The sequence below is a fragment of the Tamandua tetradactyla genome, chromosome 3 (assembly GCF_023851605.1).
Source record: "Tamandua tetradactyla isolate mTamTet1 chromosome 3, mTamTet1.pri, whole genome shotgun sequence".
In the NCBI taxonomy this organism is placed as follows: Eukaryota; Metazoa; Chordata; class Mammalia; order Pilosa; family Myrmecophagidae; genus Tamandua; species Tamandua tetradactyla.
Genome location: NC_135329.1, coordinates 104,495,468 through 104,521,560, shown reverse-complemented (window position 1 = coordinate 104,521,560; position 26,093 = coordinate 104,495,468). Strand labels below are relative to the sequence as shown.

Genomic DNA, 26,093 nt, shown 5'->3' with positions numbered 1-26,093 from the left:
GAGGTCTGGAGGAGGGCAAAGAATTGAAGAGTATGGCTAAGGGTAATTTAAAGAATACAAAGAGAAACAGGAAAAAGAATAGACAGATCTGACAAATAAAATAAAAAAGATAAGATGGTGCAGTCCAAAAACTTTTCAGTAATAACTCTGAATGTTAACAGACTAAATTTACCAATTAAAAGATACAAATTGGCAGAATGGATTAAGAAACATAATCCAGCTATATGCTGCTTACAAGAGACTCATCTGAGACACAAGGATACATACAGATTGAAAGTGAAAGGATGGAAAAAGATTTTCCACACAAGTTATAACCAAAAGAAAGTAGGAGTAGCTATACTAATATCAGACAAAATAGACCTTAAAAGTAAAGACATCATAAGAGACAAAGAAGGACACTATATGCTAATTAAAAGGTCAATTCACCCAGAAGATAAAACAATCATAAATGTTTATGATCCCAAACAAGGAGCTCTAAACTACATGAGATAGACATTGGCAAAACTGAAGGGAATGATAGATGCTTCAACAATATTAGTAGGAGACTTCAATACACCACTCCCCTCTATAGATAGAACAACCAGACAGAAGATCAACAAGGAAACAGAGAAGTTAAATAATTTGATAAATGAATTAGACCTAACAGACATATATAGTTCACTGCACCCCAAAGAACAAGGTTACATATTCTTCTCTAGTGCTCATGAACATTCACCAGGATAGATCATATGCTGGGGCACAAAACAGGTCTTATAATTTAAAAATACTACAATTATTCAAAGCACTTTCTCTGATCACAATGGGATGAAACTGGACCTCAATAACCACCAAAGAACGACAACACCCACAAATACATGGAGATTAAATAACACACTCTTAAACAACCAGTGGGTCAAAGAAGAAATTTCTAAAGAAATCAGTAGCTACCTCGAGATAAATGAAAATGAGAATACAACTTATCAGAACTTATGGATGCAGCAAAGGCTGTGGTGAGAGGGAAATTTATTGCCCTAAATACCTATATTAAAAAACAAGAAAGAGCAAAAATCGAAGACGTAACAGCACACCTGGAGGAACTTGAGAAAGAACGGAAAACTAATCCCAAAGCAAACAGGAGAAGAGAAATAACAAAGATTAAAGCAGAGATAAATGAATAGGAGAATAAAAGAACAACAGATAGAATCAATAAAATAAAAAGTTGGTTCTTTGAGAAATTCAGTTAAATTGACACTAGCAAGACTCACAAAGAATAAAAGAGAGAGGATACAAATAAACAAAATCAGAAATGAGAAGGGGTGCTTTACTATAGACCCTGAAGAAATAAAAGAAATCATAAGAGGATATTATGAACACCTATACGCCAACAAACTAGATAACTTAGATGAAATGGATAAATTCCTGGAGGCACACAAACAAGCTACACTGACTCAGGAAGAAATAGAAGATCTCAACAAACCAATCACAAGTGAAGAGATTCAATCAGTCATCAAAAATCTTCCTACAAAGAAAAGCCTAGGGCCAGATGGCTTCACAGGGGAATTTTGTCAAACATTACAGACAGAACTAACACCAATCCTGCTCAAACTTTTCCAAAAAATTGAGGAAAAAGGAACTCTACCTAACTCATTTTATGAAGCTGATATCATGGTAATACCAAAACCAGGTAAAGATAGTATAAGAAAGGAAAATTACAGGCCAATCTCCCTAATGAGCACAGATGTAAAAATTCTCAATAAAATATTAGTAAATCGAATCCAGCAGCACATTATAAAAGAATTATGCACCATGACCAAGTGGTGTTTATACCAAGAATGCAAGGATGGTTCAATACAAGAAAATAAATTAATGTAATACAGCACATTAAAAAATCAAAAGGGAAAAATCACATGATCATCTCAATTGATGCTGAAAAAGCATTCAACAAAATACAGCATCCTTTTCTGATAAAACACTCCAAAAGATAGGAATCAAAGGTAACTACCTCAATATAATAAAAGTAATAGATGAAAAACCAATCGCCAGCATTGTACTCAATGGAGAGAGACTGAAAGCCTTACCCCTAAGATCAGGTACAAGACAAGGATGTCCACCGTCACCACTAATATTCAACATAGTTCCAGCTAGAGCAATCAGGCAGGTCAAAGAAATGAAAGACATCCAAATTAGAAAGGAAGAAATAAAACTCTCATTATTTGCAGATGATATGACACTATACTTCGAAGATCCGGAGAAATCTATAGCATAGTTACTTCAGCTAATAAATTCAGCAAGGTGGTGGGATATAAAATTAATGTGCAAAAATCAGCAACATTTCTATACACAAGCAATGACCTGAGGAGTCAGTTAAGGAAAAAAATCCATTCAAAACAGCAACTAAAAGAATCAAATATTTAGGAATGAACTTAACTACAGGCATAAAGGACTTGTACACAGAAAACTACATAACAATGCTAAAAGAAATCAAAGGAGATCTAAATAGGTGGAAAGACATTCCCTGCTCATTGATAGGAAGACTAAACATAGTTAAGATGTCAATTCTCCCCAAATTGATCTACAGATTCAACACATTAACAATCAAAATTACAACAACCTACTTTGCAGATTTGGAAGAGCTAACTACCAAATTCATCTGGACGGGAAAGAGACCCCGAATAGCTAAAAGCATCCTAAAAAAAGAAGAACAAAGTGGGAGGATTAACACTCCCCGACATTAAAACCTATTATAAAGCTATGTGGTCAAAACAGCATGGTACTGGCATAAAAACAGAAGCAATGAACAACGGAATTGAATCAAGAGTACAGAAATAAACCACCACATCTATGGTCAACTGATTTTTGACAAGGCCCCCAGAGCCTCTGAACTGGGACAAAATAGTCTTTTCAATAATTGGGCATGGAAGAACTGGATATCAATAGCCAAGAGAATGAAAGAGAACCTGTATCTTACACCCTACACAAAAATTAACTCAAAGTGGATCAAACAACTCAATATAAGAACTAGTACCATAAAGCATCTAGAAGAAAATGTAGGGAAACACCTTCAAGACCTAGTAATAGGAGGTAGCTTTCTAAACTTTACACCCAAAGCACAAGCAACAAAAGAAAAAATAGATAAATGGGAGCTCCTCAAAATCTAACGCTTCTGCACCTCAAAAGACTTTAAGGATGGGTCAAGTCTACTTAAAATTTAGGCCTAAGAGTCACCCCCAAGAGAGCCTCTTTTGTTTCTCAGATGTGGCCTCACTCTCCAGCCAACACAACGAGTAGTCTCACCACCCTACCCCTCTCTATGTGGGACAGGACTCCCAGGGGTGTGGACCTTCCTGGCAACGTGGGACAGAGATCTTGGAATGAACGGAGACTCAGCATCAAGGGATTAAGAAAAACCCTAGAATGAGCTGAGACTTGACATCAAGGGATTGAGAAAACCTTCTCGAACAACAGCGGAAAGAGGGAAATGAGACGAAGTGTCAATGGCTGAGAGATTCCAGAGTCAAGAGGTTATCCTGGAGGTTATTCTTATGCATCAAGTAGATATCATCTCATTATTCAAGAAGTAATGGAGAGGCTGGAGGGAACTGCCTGAAAATACAGAGCTGTGTTCCAGTAGCCATGTTTCTTGATGATGATTGTATAATGATATAGCTTTCACAATGTGACTGCGTGATTGTGAAAACCTTGTGTCTGATGCTCCTTTTATCTACCTTGTCAACAAAGGAGTAGAACATATGGAATAAAAATAAATAATAGGGGGAACAAATGTTAAAATAAATTTAGTTTGAAATGCTAGTGATCAATGAAAGCGAGGGGTAAGAGGTATGGTAAGTATAATCTTTTTTTTTCTTTCCTGTGTTCGTTTTATTTCTGTTTCTATTGTCTTTTTATTTCTTTTTCTGAATTAATGCAAATGATCTAAGAAATGATGAATATGCAACTAAGTGATGATATTGTGAATTACTGATTATGTATGTTGTTTTATTTTGTTTCTTAATTTCTTTTAATTAATTAATAAATTTTAAAAATAAGACACCACCTTAAAAAAAAAAGGCGAAGAGGCAGCCAACTCATTGGAAAAAAAACCAAAGCAATAGGCTGAGCCCCCAACCTTGGGTTTTGTTCATATGAAACTTAACCCCACAAAGGTTAAGCCTACTTGTCTGATGCTCCTTTTATCTACCTTATCAACACATGAGTAAAATATATGGAATAAAAATAAATAATAGGGGGAACAAATGTTAAAACAAATTTAGATTGAATCATCTCACACCCACCAGAATGGCCATTATCAACAAAACAGAAAATGACAAGTGCTGGAGAGGATGTGGAGAAAGAGGCACACTTATCCACTGTCGGTGGGAATGTCAAATGGTGCAACCACTGTGGAAGGCAGTTTGGCGGTTCCTCAAAAAGCTGAATATAGAATTGCCATATGACCCAGCAATACCATTGCTAGGTATCTACTCAGAGGACTTAAGGGCAAAGACACAAACGGACATTTGCACACCAATGTTTATAGCAGCATTATTTACAATTGCAAAGAGATAAAAACAGCCAAAATGTCCATCAACAGACGAGTGGCTAAACAAACTGTGGTATATACATACGATGGAATATTATGCAGCTCTAAGACAGAATAAACTTATGAAGCATGTAATAACATGGATGGACCTAGAGAACATTATGCTGAGTGAGACTAGCCAAAAACTAAAGGACAAATACTGTATGGTCTCACTGATATGAAATGACATTAGTGAATAAACTTGGAATATGTCACTGGTAACAGAGACCATCAGGAGATAGAAATAGGGAAAGATAATGGGTAATTGGAGCTGAAGGGATACAGACTGTGCAACAGAACTGGATACAAAAACTCAGAAATGGACAGCACAATACTACTTAATTGTAATGTAATTATGTTAAAACATTGAATGAAGCTGCGTGTGAGGTATAGTTTTTTTTTCTCTATTATCGTTTTATTTCTTTTTCTGTTGTCTTTTTATTTCTTTTTCTAAATCGATGCAAATGTACTAAGAAATGATGAATATGCAACTATGTGATGATATTAAGAATTACTGATTGTATATGTAGAATGGAATGATTTCTAAATGTTTTGTTAGTTAATTTTTTTTTAATTAAAAAAATTTAGATTGAAATGCTAGTGCTCAATGAAAGGCAGGGGTAAGGGGTATAATATGTATGAATTTTTTCTGTTTTCTTTTTATTTCTTTTTCTGAATTGATGCAAATGTTCATGTAGAACAGAATGATAAGTTAAGAATGTGTTTGTTTGTTGCTTTTTTTTTGAAAATTTAAAAATTAATAAAAAAAACAAAAAAAGCATTTGCAAAGTCCCTGTGCTGGTTTGAAAAGATGTATGTACCCTAGAAAAGCCATATTTTAATCCTAATCTGTTTTTTTCAATCTCTATTCAGTATTCCATGTTTGAAAATGTAATTAGATCATCTCCCTAGAGATGTAATTTAATCAAGAATGGTTGTTAAACTGGATTAGGTTGAGGTGTGACTCCACCCATTTGGGTGAGTTTGACTAGTTTCTGAAGTTCTATAATAGAGAACATTTTGGAGAATAGGAGAGTCAGAGAGAGCAGAGCAGAACCCTAAATAGCCACGAGAAGCAGAGTCCACCAGCCAGTGACCTATGGAGATGAAAGAAAATGCCTCCCGGGGAGCTTCATGAAACAGGAAGCCAGGAGAAGAAGCTAGCAGATGATGCCATGCCATGTTCGCTATGTGCCCTTCCAGGTGAGAGAAGAACCCTACCGTGTTCACCATGTGCCTTTTGCAGATGAGAGAGAAACTCTGTGTTCGCCATGTGCCCTTCCACTTGAGAGTGAAACCCTGAACTGCACTGGACTTCTTGAATCAAGGTACCTTTCCCTGGATCTCTTTGATTGGACATTTCTATAGATTTTGTTTTAATTGGGACATTTTCTCAAGCTTAGAACTATAAACTAGCAACTTATTAAATTCCCCTTTTTAAAAGCCAATAAATAAATAAATAATACAGGGAACAAATGTTAAAATTAATTTAATAGATTGAAATGCTGGTGATGGGTGAAGGGGGGGTAAGGAGTATGGCATGTATGAATTTTTTTCTGTTTTCTTTTTATTGCTTTTTCTGAATTGATGTAGATATCCTAAGAAATGATCATGATGATGAATATACAACTATCTGATATCAGTGTGAGTTATTGATTATATAACAAGAATGGAATGATCATAAGATAAAAATGTTTGTGTCTGTATGTGGTTATGTATCATAAATGAAAAATAAATTTTAAAAAATGACATGTGACATTTAAAAAGAAACCTTACCATCAAGGAATCCCCTGATACTCTGTCAAACTTTAGGGAAACCCAAATCAATAGGCCATGCCCTTGATCAGGAGGCTTACTCTTGTGAAGCTTATGTAGATAGCACAAAAACTTAGACTACCTGTAAGGATGCCTAAGAGTTACTTCTGGAGGATGTCTGTTGTTGCTCACATGAGGCCTCAGTCTCTCTAAGCCAACTCTGTAAATAAAAATCATTGCCTTTCCCTCTACATGGGCCAAGACATCCAGGGGTGAAAGCCTCTCTGGCGATATGGGAGAGAACTCCCAAGGATGAATCCAGACCTGGCACTGTGGGATCAACGTCATCCTGATTAAAAGTGGGGAAAGAAGTGTAATTAATAAAGTATCAGTGGCAGAGAGAGTTCAAATAGAATCGAGAGGCGACTCTGGAGGTTGCTCTTATGCAGGCTTCAATTAGATCTTGCCACTTTCATAACATGCCAACCCCAACCAGGACCATTCCAGTAAATCCTAAAAAAACACCTAGGGCAATATATAAGATTCAATCACGGTTCCATGCACTAGAGTAACTTTCTAGAAACCTACAAATTCCATATGGGTCCCAGGTCCAGATAAGTCTTGAAACCTAGCTCAGCTACTCCAGAACATCAGATAGTTCTATCTCCCTACCCCATATTAGTGACAGACCCTTCCAGTATTAAAAATTTAGAAAAGTTATAGCCCAAACAACCCTAAAGAGAGGGATGGAAAGATCAAAGGTGATGATGGAATTATATAGAGAAGACAGGATTTAACAAATGAATATGAACGCTGAATCATTAAATTGATATCTCTTTTAGTCTCCACTATTTTAGAGCAGCTGGAAACAAATACCTAAAATTCTGAAATTGTAATCCATGTCAAACTCTGAACTCTGTTCTACAACTGACTGTGGTGCTGTGCTTTGAAATTTCTACTTTTGCATTTTTGTTATTTTTCACACAAAAAAAGAAGGAAAAATGTCGATTGTGATAATAAATATTTAAGCCCTCTAGCCTCCAATAATCTGGAGCAGCTAGAAAGAAAAAATATGAGAGGATTGTGTGGTACCCCATGACAAACTCTGGGATTCGTCTTGTAACCACTTGTTGAAGTGTGCTTTGAAAATTACTCCTTTTTAATTTCTTTACTTTGTATATATGTTATACTATAAAATAAAAAAAGTTAAAATTCTTAAAATAAAAAAAGACTAAACTTTTACTTCAGATGTAGTGAATAACTCTTCCGCTTATATTCAGATGTGGTGAACAACTCTTCCACTTGTATATACACTGCAATGGTATATGCCCTCGTTTATAAATCTGAATGTAAATCCTATCTAATTGCTTTGTTTGTAAGAAAAAAACATATAATAGAAAATTCATATTTGTTCAATAATTTGTTCACTACCTCAGGTATAGAAGATTCAGAATCAGTTACTGAATAGCCAGGTTTGGCCAGGTAGGAGGGGAGGTGCTAATGTATAATATCTCCTTAAAGCATCACAACAGGAGGGAAGAGCCAAGATGGCGGCTTAGCAAGGTGTGCAATTTAGCTCGTCCCCCAGAACAGCTACTAAATAACCAGGAACAGTACAGAACAGCTCCTAGGACCACATCAGTGACCAGACACACAGCGTACCTCAGTCTGGACCAGCAGAACCGGCTGTGAGCCCCCCCAGAACTGTGAGTCCCTCAAGTCGTGGCATCCGGCGCCTCTCCCCGACAGGCTGCTTCACAGAGCGGAAAGGAAAAAGACTTTACCAGCAGCAGGGGTTGAGTGCAACCAAATGCCAATTGTGGAATTAATTAACAAATTCTGACTACTAAAAATAGTACTCAGCTCAGATGAACCTGGTCAAAGCAGAGGTCGCTCATTTTTGCCCTGGCACTGAGGGGGCAGGGCTGACAGAAAAAGAAACCGAGGTTTTAGTGGCTGTGTTTCTACAAAGGCTTGACTGCCTTTGGATACAGTGGCAGGGTTTATCAGGCTGCAACTGCACCAGGCATAGGCAAAAACAAGCTTGTTTAAGGCTTGTCTAGAACCTGTGCCTTCCCCAGGGGAGGGGTGAAGGCCAACTCATGTAGAATCCCTCCCTCAAGGAATTCAGACCCCAGGGCTGGGTAATTTGAAGCCATTAAAACCAGCCTACAACCTCTCCTCTGTCTCCATCACGCCCCCAGCAGGGAGAGTCTACCAAAGTTAAAGGTACCGCATCATCTCATGCTGGTGGGACCTGCAGGCAGACGAGCACCTCATACTGGGCAGGATAAGAAAAACAGAGTCCAGAGACTTCACAGGAAAGTCTTTCAACCTGCTGGGTCTCACCCTCAGAGAAAACTGACACAGGTGACTCTTTCCTCCTGATAGGAGGCCAGTTTGGCCTGGGAAAATCTGGCTGGGGTCAATAATACCAAAGCAGACCCTCCTAAGGGTGGGGAGATAAAGGCACTATATATGCAGGGCAAGAAACAAGAAAACAAGAACGGAAAATTTTTCCTCTGTTAAACAAAACCTAAGCTAGAGGTCCAGAAAAAGCTGAAGTGAATGTGAAAGAACGGACAGACAACAAATTCATCCACCAAGAAAACCCTATGTAAAAGAAGTTCAAACAATCTCGAGAATAAACTAATTAAGGTAATTAAATGCCTAGACGCCAGCAAAAAATAACAAATCACACTAGGAAAACTGAAGATATGGCCCAGTCAAACGAACAAACCAACAATTCAAATGAGATACAGGAGTTGAAACAATTAATTCAGAATATACAAACAGAAATGGAAAAACTCATCAAAAATCATATCAATGAACTAAGGGAGGATATAAAGAAGGCAAGGAATGAACAAAGAGAAGAAATCGAAAGTCTGAAAAAATAAATCACAGAACTTATGGCAATGAAAGGCACAGGAGAAGAGATGAAAAAAAAAAACAATGGAAACCTACAATGTTTGATTTCAAGAGGCAGAAGATAGGATTAGTGAACTGGAGGATGGAACATCTGAAGTCCAACAAGCAAAAGAAAATACAGGGGAAAAAATGAGCACGGACTCAAGGAATTGAATGACAATATAAAGCACATGAATATATGTGTTGTGGGTGTCCCATAAGGAGAGAAAAAGGGAAAAGTAGGAGAAAAACTAATGGAGGAAATTATCACTGAAAATTTCGAACTCTTATGAAAGATTTAAAATTACAGATTCAAAAAGTGCAGCATACCCCAAAGAGAATAGATCCAAATAGACGTACCCCAAGACACTTACTAATCAAAATGTCAGAAGTCAAAGACAAAGAGAGAATCTTGAAAGCAGCAAGAGAAAAGCAATCCATTACAAACAAAGGAAGTGCAACAAGACTCTGCGTAGATTTCTCAGCAGAAACCATAGAGGTGAGACGACAGTGGGATGATACATTTAAATTACTAAAAGAGAAAAACTGCCAACCAAGAACTCTATATCAAGCAAAATTATCCTTTAAAAATGAGGGAGAAATTAAAACATTTTCAGACAAAAAAATCACTGAGAGTATCACAAGAGACCGGAACTGCAAGAAATATTAAAGGGAGCACTAGAGACAGATATGAAAAGACTGAAGAGAGAGGTGTGGAGAAGAGTGTAGAAAGGAAGACTATGAGTAAAGGTAAAAAGAAGGAAAATTAGATATGACATATAAAATCCAGAAGGCAGAATAGTAGAAGAAAGTACTACCCATGCAGTAATAACACTGAATGTTAATGGATTAAACTCTCCAATCAAAAGGCATAGCCTGGCAGAATGGATTAAAAAACAGGACCCATCTATATGCTGTCTCTACTCAAAGGGCATAAGGGTAAGGACACAAATGGACATTTACACACCGATGTTTATAGCAGCGTTATTTACAATTACCAAGAGATGGAAGCAGCCAAAATGTCCATCAACAGATGGCTGGCTAAACAAACGGTGACATTTACATAAGATGGAATATTAGGCAGCTGTAAGACAGAATAAAGTTATGAAGCATGTAACAACATGAATGGACCTTAAGGACATTATGCTGGGTGTGATTAGTTAGAAACAAAAGGACAAATACTGTATGGTCTCACTGATATGAACTGACATTAGTGAATGAACCTGGAATATTTCATTGGTAACAGAGACCATTAGGAGATAGAAACAGGGTAAGATGCTGGGTAACTGGAGCTGAAGGGATTCAGATTGTGCAACAGGACGGAATATAAAAACTCAGAACTGGACAACACGATATTACCTAACAGTAATACAATTATGTTAAAACACTGAATGAAGCTGCATGTGAGAATGATAGAGGGAGGAGGGCTGGGGCATAAATGAAATCACAAAGAAAGATAGATGATAAAGATTGAGATGGTAAAATCTAGGAATGCCTAGAGCGTATAATGATAATGACAAAATGTACAAATTTTAAAAATGTTTTTGCATGAGGAAGAACAAAAGAATGTCATTACTGCGGTGTGCTGAAAATAGATGGTAATTAATATTTTAAAACTTCAACTTATGTGTAAGACTAAAGCAAAAAATGCTTATCTGGTACAAATTTATACTTTGACTAGTGCATCTCCTAATATAACTTATGTAGATCGTTGGTTGAACACCTTAAGTACATGAAACTTTGGGTAGGACATGAGATTTTGTTGATTTATCCAGGTGATGCCCTGATGAATCCCAGAGTGATCTGATCAGTGAGTGGAAAAGTATTTGTAAAGTCCCCTTCGGGGAATGGTGAGAACGGGGGAAAACTCAACTTCCTTCCTCAAGTTGAATTCTTGATATTCTCACAAGCAGTGTGGGCAACCAAAGCTATAGGCTGATCCCCCAGTCTTGGGGTTTGTTCATATGAAACTTAACCCCACAGGAGATACGTCAAGCCTACTTAAAGTTAGGCCTAAGCATCATCCACAAGAGAGCCTCTTTTGTTGCTCAGATGTGGCCTCTCTCTCCAGCCAACACAGCAAGCAAACTCACCACCCTTCCCCTGTCTACGTGGAACATGACTCCCAGGGGTGTGGATCTTCCTGGCAATGTGGGACAGAAATCCCAGAATGAGCCGAGATTCAGCATCAAAGCATTGACAAAAACTCTAGAGTGAGCTGAGACCCAGCATCAAGTGATTGAGAAAACCTTCTTGACCAAAAGGGGGAACAGTGAAACGAGACAAAGTGTCAAAGGCTGAGAGATTCCAAACAGAGTCAAGAGGTTATCCTGGAGGTTATTCTTACGCATTAAGTAGATATCACCCTGTTAACCAAGATGTAATGGAGAGGCTGGAGAGAACTGCCTGAAAATGCAGAGCTCTGTTCCAGTAGCCATGTTTCTTGATGATGATTGTATAATGATAAAGCTTTCACAATGTGACAGTGTGATTGTGAAAACCTTGTGTCTGATGCTCCTTTTATCTACCTTCTCAACAGATAAGTAAACATATGGAATAAAAATATTAATGGGGGAACAAATGTTAAAATAAATTTACTTTGAAATGCTAGTGATCAATGAAAGGGAGGGGTGAGGGGTATGGTATATAAAATATTTTTTCTGTTGTCTTTTTATTTCTTTTTCTGAATTGATGCAAATGTTTGGGGAAATGATCATGATGATGAATATGCAACTATATGAAGATATTTTGAATTGCTGAGTGTATGTGTTGTGAATTTTTGTGTTTCTTTCAATTTTTTTAATTAAAAAAATTTAAATAAAAGGTACAAGGAAGGATACTACGTATTAAAAAAAGGAACAATTCAGGAAGAAGACATAACAATCCTACATATTTATGCACCAAGCCAGAATGCTCCAAAATACATGTGGCAAACACTGAAAAGAGAAATAGACACATCTACCATAATAGTTAGAGACTTCAAATCACCACTTTCATCAATGGACAGAACATCTAGACAGAGGATCAATAAAGAAACAGAGAACTTGAATAATACAAAAAATGGGCTAGACTTAACAGACATTTATAGAACATTACACCTCACAACAGCAGGATACACCTTTTTCTCAAGTGCTCATGGATCATTCTCAAGGACAGTTGGGCAAGTCTCAATAAATTTAAAATGACTGAAGTCACACAAAACACTTCCTCGATCATAAAGGAATGAAGTTGGAAATCAATAATAGGCAAAGTGCCAGAAAATTCACAAATACGTGGAGGCTCAACAACATACTCTTAAACATCCAGTGGGTCAAGGAGGAAATTACAAGAGAAATCAGTAAATATCTCGAGGCAAATGAAAATGAAAACACAACATATCAAAACTTACGGGACGCAGCAAAGGCAGTGCTAAGAGGGAAATTTATTGCCCTAAATGCCTATATCAAAAAAGAAGAAAGGGCAAAAATACAGGAATTAACTGTCCACTTGGAAGAACTGGAGAAAGAACAGCAAACTAACCCCAAAGCAAGCAAAAGGAAAGAAATAACAAAGGTTAGAGTAGAATGAATGATATTGAGAACATGAAAACAATTGAGAAAATCAATAAAACCAGAATTTGGTTCTATGAGAAAATCAATAGGATTGATGGGCCCTTAGCAAGATTGACAAAAAGAAGAAGAAAGAGGATGCAAATAAATAAGATCAGAAATGGAAGAGGCGACATCACCACTGACCCCACAGAAATAAAGGAGGTAATAACAGGATACTATGAACAACTTTATGCCAATAAATACAACAATGTAGATGAAATGGACAACTTCCTAGAAAGGCATGAACAACCAACTTTGACTCAAGAAGAAATAGATGACCTCAACAAACCAATCACAAGTAAAGAAATTGAATCAGTCATTAAAAAGCTTCCCAAAAAGAAAAGTCCAGGACCAGACGGCTTCACATGTGAATTCTATCAAACATTTCTGAAAGAATTAGTACCAACTCTCCTCAAACTCCTCAAAAAAACCGAAGAAGAGGGAAAACTACCTAATTCATTCTACGAAGCCAACATCATCCTCATACCAAAACCAGGCAAAGATATTACAAAAAAAGAAAACTACAGACCAATCTCTCTAATGAATATAGATGCAAAAATCCTCAACAAAATTCTAGCAAATCAAATCCAGCAACACATTAAAAGAATTATACATCATGACCAAGTAGGATTCATCGCAGGTATGCAAGGGTGGTTCAACATCAGAAAATCAATTAATGTAATACACCCTATCAACAAATCAAAGCAGAAAAACCACATGATCATCTCGATTGACGCAGAAAAGGCATTTGACAGAATTCAACATCCTTTCCTGTTGAAAACACTTCAAAGGATAGGAATAGAAGGGAACTTCCTCATAATGATAAAAGGAATATATGAAAAGCCCACTGCTAACATCATTCTCAATTGGGAAAAACTGAAAACTTCCCCCTAAGATCAGGAACAAGACAAGGATGTCCACTATCACCACTGTTATTCAACACTGTGTTGGAAGTTCTAGCCAGAGCAATTAGGCAAGAAAAAGAAATACAAGGCATCAAAATTGGAAAGGAAGACATAAAACTTTCACTGTTTGCAGATGATATGATCCTATATGTCAAAAAACCCACAGCAAAACTACTAGAGCTAATAAATGAGTACAGCAAAGTGGCAGGTTACAAGATCAACATCAAAAAAACTGTAGAGTTTGTATACACTAGTAATGAACAATCTGAGGGGAAAATCAAAGGAAGAATTCCATTTACAATTGCAACCAAAAGAATAAAATATTTAGGAATAAATTTAACTAAAGAGACAAAAGACCTATACAAAGAAAACTTCAAGAAATTGTTGAAAGAAATCACAGAAGACCTAAATAGATGGAAGGGCATACCGTGTTCATGAACTGGAAGACTAAATATAGTTAAGATGTCAATTCTACCTAAATTGATTTACAGATTCAAAAACAATACCAATGAAAATCCCCAAACCTTACTTTTCAGAAATAGAAAAACCAATAACCAAGTGTATCTGGAAGGGCAGGGTGCCCCAAAGAGCTAAACGTATCCTGAGAGAAAAAAAAAATGAAGTTGGAGATCTCACGCTAGCTGACTTTAAGGCATCTTATGAAGCTACAGTGATCAAAACAGCATGGTACTGGCATAAAGACAGATATATTGACCAATGGAATAGAATAGAGAGTTCAGATATAGATCCTCTCATCTATGGACATCTGATCTTTGATAAAGCAGTCAAGCCAACTCACCTGGGACAGAACAGTCTTCAATAAATGGTGCCTAGAGACCTGGATATCCATATGCAAAAGAATGAAAGAGGACCCGTATCTCACACCCTATACGAAAGTTAACTCAAAATGGATCAAAGATCTAAACATCAGGTCTAAGACCATAAAACAGTTGGAGGAAAATGTAGGGAAATATCTTATAAATCTTATAATTGGAGGCAGTTTTATAGACCTTACACCTAAAGCAAGAGCACTGAAGAAAGAAAGAAAGAAATGGGAACTCCTCAAAATTAAACTCTTTTGTGCATCAAAGAACTTCATCAAGAAAGTAAAAAGACAGTATACACAATGGGAGACAATATTTGGAAATGACATATCAAATAAAGGTCTAGTATCCAGAATTTATAAAGAGATTGTTCAACTCAACAACAAAAAGACAGCCAATCCAATTACAAACTGGGCAGGAGATTTGAACAGACACTTCTCAGAAGTGGAAATACAAATGGCCAAAAGGCACATGAAGAGAGGCTCAACTTCCCTGGCTATTAGAGAAATGCAAATCAAAACCATAATGAGATATCATCTCACACCCACCAGAATGCCATTATCAATAAAACAGAAAATGACAAGTGCTGGAGAGGATGTGGAGAAAGAGGCACACTTATTCACTGTTGGTGGGAATGTCAAATGTTACAACCACTGTGGAAGGCAGTTTGGCGGTTACTCAAAAAGCTAAATGTAGAATTGCCATATGACCCAGCAATACCATTGCTAGGTATCTACTCAGAGGACATGAGTGCAAGGATACAAACAGACGTTTGCACACCAATGTTTATAACACATTATTTACAATTGCAAAGAGAGGAAACAGCCAAAATGTCCATCAACAGATGAGTGGCTAACCAAACTGTGGTATATACATACAATGGAATATTATGCAGCTGTAAGACAGAATAAAGTTATGAAGTATGTAACAACATGGATGGACCTTGAGGACATTATGCTGAGTGAGATTAGCCAGAAACAAAAGGATAAATACCGTATGGTCTCACTGATATGAACTGACATTAGTGAATAAACTTGGAGAATTTCATTGGTAACAGGAGATAGAAATAGGGTAAGATATTGGGTAATTGGATTTGAAGGAATGCCGATTGTGCAACAGGACTGAATGTAAAAACTCAGAAATGGACGGCACAATACTACCTAACTGTAATACAATTATGTTAAAACACTGAATGGAGCTGAATGTGAGAATGATAGAGAGAGAAGGGCTGGGGGCACAAATGAAATCACAAAGAAAGATAGACTATAAAGATTGAGATGGTATAATCTAGGAATGCCTAGAGTGTATAATGATAGTAACTAAATGTACAAACTTTAAAAAATGTTTTTGCATGAGGAAGAACAAAGGAATGTCATTACTGTAGGGTGCTGAAAACAGATGGTAATTAATATTTTAAAATTTCAACTTATGTGTGAGACTAAAGCAAAAAATGTTTATTTGGTACAAAATTTATATTTTGACTGGTGTATTTCCATATAAGTTATGTAGAAAGCTTAATTGTACACCATAAGTAGTTGGAACCTTGAGTAGGACATGAGATTTTGTTGGTTTGTCCAGAGAGATGCCGCCAATTAATCCCAGAGTGATTTGAAGAGTGAATTAAAGTGTTTGTAAAGTCCCCTTCGGGGAATGGTGAGAACAGGGGAAAATTCAACTTCCCCAAGTTGAATTCTTGATATTCTTACAAGCAGCGTGGACAACCAAAGCTTAAAATTAGGCCTAAGAGTCACCCCCAAGAGAACCTCTTTCGTCGCTCAGATGTGGCCTCTCTCTCCAGCCAACACAACAAACACACTCACCACCCTCCCCCTGTCTACATGGGGCATGACTCCCAGGGGTGTGGACCTTCCTGGCAACGTGGGACAGAGATCTTGGAATGAACGGAGACTCATATCAAGGGACTGAGAAAAACTCTGGAATGAGCTGAGACTCACCATCAAGGGATGGAGAAAACCTTCTTGACCAAAAGGGGTAACAGTGAAATGAGAGCAAGTGTCAATGGCTGAGAGATTCCAAACAGAGTTGAAAGGTTATTCTGGAGGTTACTCTTACGCATTAAGTAGATATCACCCTTTTATTCAAGATGTAATGGAGAGGCTAGATGGATCTACCCGAAAATGTAGAGCTTTGTTCCAGTAGCCATGTTTCTTGAAGATAATTGTGTAATGATATAGCTTTCATAATGTGACTGTGTGACTGTGAAACCCTTGTGTCTGATGTTCTTATTATCTACCTTGTCAATAGACAAGTAGAATATATGGAATAAAAATAAATAATAGGGGAAACAAATGTTAAAATAAATTTAGTTTGAAATGCTAGTGATCTAACAAAGGGAGGGTAAGGGCTATGGTATGTTTAAAATTTTTTTCTGTTTTCGTTTTATTTCTTTTTCTGAACTGATGCAAATATTCCAAGAAATGATAATGATGACGAATACGCAACTATGTGATGATATTGTGAATTACTAACTACATATGTATAACAAAATGATCAAAATAGGAATTTGCTTGGTGTTTTTTGGTATTTAAAAAAGTAAAATAAAAAAATTAAAAACAAAAAACATCACAATAGCCCTTCAAGTAGTACTATGTCATTTTAAAGTAAGAAAATTTAGATCAAGTAATCACTAAAAATAAGAGCCAGAATTTTAATCCACCAAATCCAAAGTTTGAGGTATATCTAAAACTTTAAGGCCCAGTTCAATTGCCTCAATCTCTTTAACCTCTTCTCTGACCTCCTCCAATTCAAAATTATCTTTTGTCTTCTAAACTCCAGCAGATTTTTATCTGTACTTTGGGACAGCACTTACCACTCTCTACCTCCTATTATTGCAACTTATTTAAAGATCATACCTTTCTTACAGTAGTTTTGTAAGTTTATGTTCAACAAGGCATAGCAGAGTACCTAGCACATTAGTTACTCAAATATGTGCTGACATAATTTGTCTTAAAATTAGTGATACCATAATTCTTTCTCTGAAAAGACTACTCTTACTTCAGATGTGGTGAACAATTCTGCATATGCAAAGTATTTCCAGAGGATAATGCTGAATTAAGAGAACAAAATTCATGATTCAAAATCATAAACACAATCAAAAGTCAAGGTAAAATAACATACAATAAAAACTTACCTTCTACCAATTCATCCTTTCCTTCTTTATCATTGGATTCTTGAATAAGATAATGGTAAGTGACTGAGAACTTGAAGTCAGCAAAGAAAATTTCATCTGATTTCTCTTCCCATGTGCCAGAAGTAAATATACCCTGTATTTACAAATAAAATGGAAAAAAACATTCACCTTAAAGTATTCAATATACTTTTGTTTATTGCGTTTATTAACTACAGGGATTTTTCCCCCTTTTTCTGTCCATTAATCTAAAAGTTTCATCCTATAGCTACACTCCAAATAATGAAAAAAAAGGGGAAAAGAATACTTAAGTAATAAAACCAACAGGATACTACTTTATAAATGACTGATCACACTGATTCTTTAAACAGAAATTCCCCTATTATAATATACAAATATACAATATTCCAATAAGATGTCAGTATATAAAAATCACAAATATAAAGTAAATCCTGTGCCTCTTCAATAGCAAATAATAATGCTCCTAACAAAAGCAGAATCTCTACCTTAGTTATTTTTTAACAGAAAATAATTCAGTTTTATAATTTAATCATAAATTTTCACAAGCATTTCTTTAATTTATTAAATTAAGAAAATACATAGCAAAAAATTAACATTTATTATAAAAAGCTCAAGCCTGATATCACAATGCATTACAGCACACAGTGCTACTGGACACCAGAAACTGCTTCGAAAGGAAGCAGTGTGTAAAATCAACTGAAGTGAAATACCATTTATACCATTTATTTAAGAGTTTTCTGCAAGGTGCTTTATCAAGACTTTCCATTCAAATCTTTTCATTTAAACAGAAACTTCTTGATTCAAAGCCCTATGTTAATTAAGAGTTCAAAAGAGCCCCTTATACAATGTAATCATACAGGAGAATTTTCTGCCTCCAAGCCTCTACTCTCCCATTCTTTCCAATGGAGAGAGAAATAGTCATTACATAGCACTACTATGAGGCAGGAAACACCAGATGTGCTGGTTTGAAAGGATGTATATCCCCTAGAAAAGCCATGTTTTAATCTAAATCCCATTTCATAAAGGCAGAATAATCCCTACTCAATACTATATGTTTGAATCTGTAGTTAGAATCACCTCCCTGGAGATGTGATTTAATCAAGAGTGGTTGTTAAGATGGATTAGGTGACGACATGTCTCCACCCATTTGGGTGGGTCTAGATAAGTTTCTGGAGTCTTATAAAAGAGGAAACATTTTGGAAAATGAGGGCGATTCAGACAGAGCAGAGCAGAATGACATAGCCAATAGAAGCAGAGTCCACGAGCCAGCGACCTTTGGAGATGAAGAAGGAAAATGCCTCCCTGGGAGCTTCATGATACAGGAAGCCAGAAGAGAAAGCTAGCATTTGTCTCCGTGCTCACCATGTGCCCTTCCAGCAGAGAGAAACTGACTGTGTTCACCATGTGCCTTCTCACTTGAGAGAGAAACCCTGAACATCATCAGCCTTCTTAAACCAAGGTATCTTTCCCTGGATGTCTCTGATTGGACATTTCTATAGACTTGTTTTAATTGGGACATTTTCTCGGCCTTAGAACTGTAAACTAGAACTTATTAAAGTCCCTTTTTAAAAGCCATTCTGTTTCTGGTATATTGCATTCTGGCAGTTATCAAACTAGAACACCAGTCAAGTACAGAGATAGTAACAAACAAGACAGAAAATATATAATCAGTGATTTCATGAGTTACTGAATTAAAAATAAATAGTTTTCAAGGCTGTACCTACCATGTAACATTGGAATGTTTTATAGGTATTCCTGGAAAGTTATTTAGAATTCTATTAAGTTAAATCTAATTTTAAATGTCCTAGGGGTATCTTATTTCAAAAATACATGAAACATGGGGGTGGCCAAAGAGTACACTGACTGAGAAGCAGAAAAGTGAGCTGAATGATGTACATATGATGGAAAATGGTGCGGCTACATTAAGGAACAAAGTCGTGAGGCATACAATGAGGTGAATGAATCTTAGGCACATTATGTGGTGCAAAATAAGCCAGAAACAAAAGAACAAATATTGTATGGTCTCTTTTAGAAAATACCTATAAGAAAACTGGGGCCTAGACTGTAAGCTCTAATAGCAGTCATATTGAGTCTGGAGCTGTAAGTGTATTTCTACATTCTGAGATACTGTGGTATATGTGAATAACCTGGTATCTCCCTGGAACTTTAGGTACCCATGTGACACCTAAGACTGAGAGCTGGAATTCTGCAAGTCTGAAAGTCAGCATTGCTACATAGAACTGTTAAAGAAACCAAAAAAGAGATTAGGCTTCATTTATAGAAAAGAATGAAGGTAATCAGATCAGGACTAATCAAAATACAGCGCAAAGGATGATACTGTCTGTATTCTAGAGCATCACCTACTATTTGACACCAAAGGCAGAGAGGTTTATTTTTTCCAAAACCTAAATTTTTTGTAACACACAATCTAAATCAACCTGCCTGGGTAGCTCATTTAAACAACCCAAACACATGGAGCCCAGAATGGGAATAAAGGCGTGTAATTCTGTACAGATTAACATAATGCCCAGGTACATCCCAGAGTACGTTGAGCAGATAAATTTAAAAGTATTGGCAAAGTCCCTTGAGGAACTGGAAAAAATATACAAAACTATTAAATTTTCCCTCCTGGACCGATTATAAAAACTCAGAAATGGATAGCACAATACTACCTAACTGTAATACAATTATGCTAAAACACTGAATGAACCTGAATGTGAGAATGATAGAGGGAGGAGGGCTGGAGGCACAAATGAAATCAGAAAGAAAGATAGATGATAAAGACTAAGATGGCATAATCTAGGAATGCCTAGAGTGTACAATGATAGTGACTAAAAGCAGAGATTTAAAAAATGTTCTTGCATGAGGAAGAACAAAGGAATGTCATTACTGCAGGGTGCTGAAAATAGATAGTAATTAATATTTTAAAATTTTAACTTATGTGTGAGACTAAAGCAAAAAATGTTTATTTGGTAAACTTTCCCACCTGAGAAATCCCAGTTACTCTCTCAAATATTAGGGACTCCCAAGTCATTAGGCCAAGCCCCTGATCTTGAGGCTTACTCTTCTGAAACTTATTTCTGTAGTGGAGAAGCTAAGCCTAAATATAATTAAGCTTAAGAGTTACTTTCAAAAAAAAAATCTCTTTTGCTACTCAGGTGCAGCCTTTCTGTCTCTAAGCCCAACTCTGCAAGTAAAATCAGTACCCTCTCCCCAGGTAGACATGACATTCAGTGATGAAAGTATCCCTAACAACATGGGTCCTGACTCCCAGGGATGAACCTGGCCCTGGCATCATGGGATCAATAATGTCTTCTGGAACACAAAAAGGAAAAGAAAAATAACAAAATAAGGCATCAGTGGCTGAGAGAGTTCAAATTAGAGTCGAGAGGCTATTCTAGAGGCTATTCCTATGCAAGTTTCAGACAGATATTGCTATTTACCACAGTTTGCCAAACCCCAACCAAAACCATTTGTGTCAACCCTAAAGAACACCTAGGGGTCTATCTGAGATTCTACAAAGGTTCCATGCACTATGATTACTTTCCAGAAGCCTCCAGATGGGTTCCTAGACCAGATAAGTCCTGAAACCCAGAGGTGTCAGTCTCTACAAGACCATCAACCAGTCCCATTGCCCTCTCCCATATTATCAACAGCCCTTTCCAAAATGAAAACCTTATAAAGGGCAGAGCCCAAATACCCATAAAGATTGGGAAAAGATAAAAGGAGAAGGTGGAGTTATAGCACAGAAGATAAGATTTAACAAATGAGTATAACTGCAAAATCATTATACTGATATTTCTTTTAGTCTCCAGTGTCTTGGAGCAACTAGAGGGGAAAATCTAAAATTGTGGAACTGTAACCCATACCAAACTCTGAAATCTGTTCTATAACTAATTGTTGCATTGAGCTTCTATTACTTCTATTACTCCTATTGCTTTTTTGTATATATGTTGTTTTTCACAATTAATATATATATATGTATATATATAGGAGAAAGATCAAAGGTGATAGGGAGTTATACAGAGAAGGTAGGGTTTAACAAATGAGTGTGATTGCTGAATCATTATATGCATATTTCTTTGTCTCCAGTATCTTAGAGCAGCTACAAGTAAAAACCTAAAATTGTGGAATGGTAACCCATACTAAACTTTGAAATCTGTTCTACAAGTAATTGTTGCAATGTGCTTTGAAATTTATTGCTTTTTTGTATATATGTTATTTTTCACAAAAAAGTCAATTGTGGTGATAAATACGCAGCTAAATGATAACATTGTGAACCACTGACCGTAACTTTGGATGAGTACATGGTATGTGAATTTATAATATTTAACGATAAAAAATAAACAAGTTTTGCAGGCCACGGTGGCTCAGCAGGTAAGAGTGCTTGCCTGCCATGCCCGAGGACCCGGATTCGATTCCCAGTACCTACCCATGTTTCAAAAAAAAAGTTGGGAAAACGGGTGGGCCACGGTGGCTCAGCAGATAAGAATGCTTGCCCGCCATGCCCGAGGACCCAGGTTCGATTCCCGGTGCCTGCCCATGTAAAAAAAAAAAAAAAAAAAAAGTTTTAAAAATATATAGATAGACAGATAGATTGGGAGGGTGGGCGGGTGGGCAGGTGGGTAGATTCTGGACCCAAACACAATCTTACTGAGACAGGAAGGGGGAAGGTGACTTGGGGATATGCTTTTTTTTTCCCCTCAATGTCCCAACATTTTTATTAGAGAAGTTGTAGGCTTACATAAAAGTCATACATAAAACATATAAAACACAGAATTAGCATATGCTACCCTGTTATTAATACATTTAAGTATATATTTGTTATAATTCATGAAAGAACATTTTTATAACTACACTATTTTTATAATTACACTATTAACTATATGCCATCATGTACAACAAGGTTCACAATAAAAAGTCTGTGTATTTTTGCATACTACTAGCGAATAATTGGAAAGTGAAATTTTAAAAAACTATTCTTACAAACATCAAACAAGAAATATTTTGAAAAAAATTAAATGAAAGATAAGCAAGAATTCTACTTAATACAAAAACTTCAAAACATTCCTGAAGCAAACTAAAGACTAAACAGACAGAGATAATGTCCATTCTCCCCCAATTCAACATGTTTGCTATCAAAATCCCCACAGGGATTTTGCAGAACCTAACAAGTTGATTCCAAAATTAACGTAAAAATCCAAAGAATCTAGAATAGCTAAAATACTTGTGACAAATAAGCACACTACCTTATTTCAAGACTTACTGTAAAGCTCAGGACAGTATAGTATTGGCATAAAGACAAACAAGTCAGTGATACATAATAGAGAGTCCATCGAGATTCATACTTATATGGTCCTTTGGTTTAACAATAGAGATGTCCTCCAGCTCAGCTGAGAAAGGATAGTCTTTTCAACAAAGGACCTGAATAATTAGATATTCACATGGCAGAAAACATAGGAAAATATCTTCACAAACATAGGACAAGCAAATATTTCCTAAACAGGACACAAAAGGCATTGAAAACTGAAAAACTGAACTTCATTAAAATAACAAACTTGTTATGGGGCCACAAACCAGAAAATTCCTAGATAACACCCTATCCCACCTACACCCCTATTAGTGCATCTTAAAGTGCTTGTGTACAAGTAAGCATGACAGCTATCTGTACTAGAACCACTCCTACCACGTATCAGTAACGTCAAAGAGACATGTCTATGATCTTGAAAATCCCAACTTGGCTCTACGCCTTCCTTGTTCTTGCCCTATATAGCCCCTGTATCCCCTTTGGTGGCACACAGCATTACTCTGAACATCCATCAGGACCAGTTCCCTAATAAACTGTTACCATTTTGGTAAATGGAGTGACCAGCTTCATTTTTCACTTTTAAGTACCCATGGAACTTCAGAGGGACCTATTCTGTAGGTTCATAGCCAGAAAAATTGTAAGCCAGTCAGGAGGCTGAAAACAAGCAGAGGGAAAAGGGAATCTGCAGACACAATATCACAGCTGAGGGGCGGCAGGGAGGGGAACCTGGCGTAGCCAATAACTTCCAGTATATGAGTATGTGGAGGGGGCTGGGGTGGGGAGGGGGCCCGTTTTTTAGAACAGTTTGCCCCAGGGCATAAGTACGGGATGCCCCAAAAACTCCAGGTGGAGTATGATTTGTCCTGAAGGGAAATCTGAAGGACAAATGAAAATCACAAGGAAAAGAAGCAACTGCTGCCAAAACATGGCTGTTGTTATGAGCAGTCAGATAAGCTACCGAAACCAAGTTAAAAGAGAAACTGTGAAGCCATCACAGGTGAATACTACGAAACATTCAAAGAAAACTTAATACCAATTCTACTGAAACTCTTCCAAAAAAAACCGAAGAGGAGGGAAGGCTACCTAACTCATTTATGAAGCCAAAGTCTCTTCAACACCAAAGCCAAACAAAGATAATACAAGGAAAGAAAATTACAGAACAAATTCTCTAACGAATATAGATGCAAAAATCCTCAAGAAAATACTTGCAACTTGAATCCAACAGCATATTAAAAGAATTATACAGCATGACCAAGTGGTTTTTACGGCAGATATCACAAGTGGTTCAACACAAGTAAATCAATTAATGTAATACACCATATTAACAAATCAAAGGGAAAAAACCACAGGAGCATCACAATTGACATAGAAAAGGCAAGTGACAAAATCCAACATCTTTTTTTAATGCAATTTTATTGATATATTCACATATGATCATCCAAAGTGTACAGTCAATGGTTCACAGTATCATCATATACTTGTGCATTCATTATAACGATCAATTTTTGAACATTTTCATTATTCAAAAAACAATAAAAATAAAAGTAAAAAATGAACAACCAAAACATCCCATGTCCCAATGCCCCCATTATTTATTTATTTTTTGTCTTTATTTTCATTCAACATCCTTTCTTCATAAAAACACTGAAAAACAGGAATGGACAGAAACTTCCTCAACATGATAAAGGGCAAATATGAAAAATCCACAGCTAAAATCAACTCAATGGTGAAAGACTGAAAGTTTTCCCTCTAAGGTCTGAACAGGACAAGAATGCCCACTGTCACCACTGTTATTTAACACTATGCTAGACGCTCTAGCTAGAGCAATTAGGCAAGAAAAAGAAATAAAAGGAATTCAAAGTGGAAAGCAAAAAATAAAATGTTCACTATTTGCAGATGATATGATCCTATATATAAAAAGTACCCAGACTTCTGGAAAAGATGACAACTTAGTAAGACGCGGGGGTCTTAGTTCCTCCTCCAGAACAGCTACTAAAGAAATAGAAATGGTACAGAACAGCTCCCGGAGCCACGACAGAGACCAAAAAGACAGCGTACCCCATTCTGGAACGGCTGAAAGGGCAGGGAGAATCCGCTGCGGTGAGATACTCGAGGGGTGCGCACTTACCCGGGCCGGGGCGGCTGGCGGGCAGAGTCCCTTCCTCCCTCCTTCCCGGGCCGGCTGGGAGAATAGGACAGGCGGTCCCTTCAAGCCACGGCGGCCAACGGCCCCCACCACGCGCGGCCTCCCGGGCCGGCTGGGAGAATTGGATAGGAGGCCACCCAAGCCGCAGAGACCGGCGACAGGGGTCAATTCCACACACGTGGCTTCCTGGTCCGGCTGGGAACGTTGGATCAGCACTCCCCCAAGCCGCAGCGGCCGGCGCCCCATGCTACGCTTGGCTTCCCGGGCCGGCTGGTAGATTTGGACCGGAACTCCAAGCAGCGACAGCCGGCGCCCCCACAACGCGTGGATTCGTGGGCCAGTTGGGAGATTTGAATCGGAACTCCCCCAAGCCACTTCGGCTGACGACCCGCCCCCACAGCGAGAGATTTCCAAAGTTAAAGGAGCCACAGCATCTTTTACTGGTGGGACCCGCAGACAGACAAGCGTCACGAGTACCACATACTGGGCAGGATAAGAAAAACAGAGCCCAGAGATTTCACAGGAAAATCTTTCAACCTGATGGGTCCCACACCCAGGGAAATGTGATTAAATGCCCAGACGCCAGCAGAAGATAACGGATCAGGCTAGGAAAATTGAAGATATGGCCCAGTCAAAGGAACAAACCAATAGTTCAAATGAGATACAGGAGCTGAGACAACTAATTCTGAATATACGAACAGAAATGGAAAACCTCTTCAAAAACCAAATCAATAAATTGAGGGAGGACATGAAGGAGACATGGGCTGAACAAAAAGAAGAAATAGAAAGTCTGAAAAAACAAATCACAGAACTTATGGGATTGAAGGACAAAGTAGAAAAGATGGAAAAAACAACGGATACCTACAAAGGTAGATTTAAAGAGACAGAAGATAGAATTAGTGAACTGGAGGATGGGACATCTGAATTCCAA

General features: G+C 37.3%; 1 protein-coding gene across 5 annotated transcripts in view; it reads right to left on the bottom strand.

The window, feature by feature from the left end:
* RAB3GAP1 (RAB3 GTPase activating protein catalytic subunit 1) overlaps positions 1 to 26,093 on the bottom strand; it is a 193,525-nt gene that overhangs the window by 105,407 nt on the left and 62,025 nt on the right. For all 5 annotated transcript variants that reach the window (XR_013172684.1, XR_013172685.1, XM_077153644.1 and 2 more), the window contains exon 4: positions 17,691 to 17,823. Coding sequence is in view for 3 of the 5 variants with exons in the window: in XM_077153644.1 (XP_077009759.1) it covers positions 17,691 to 17,823 (133 nt within the window). In the remaining 2 variants the exon portion in view is untranslated. The remainder of the gene's footprint in view (positions 1 to 17,690; positions 17,824 to 26,093) is intronic.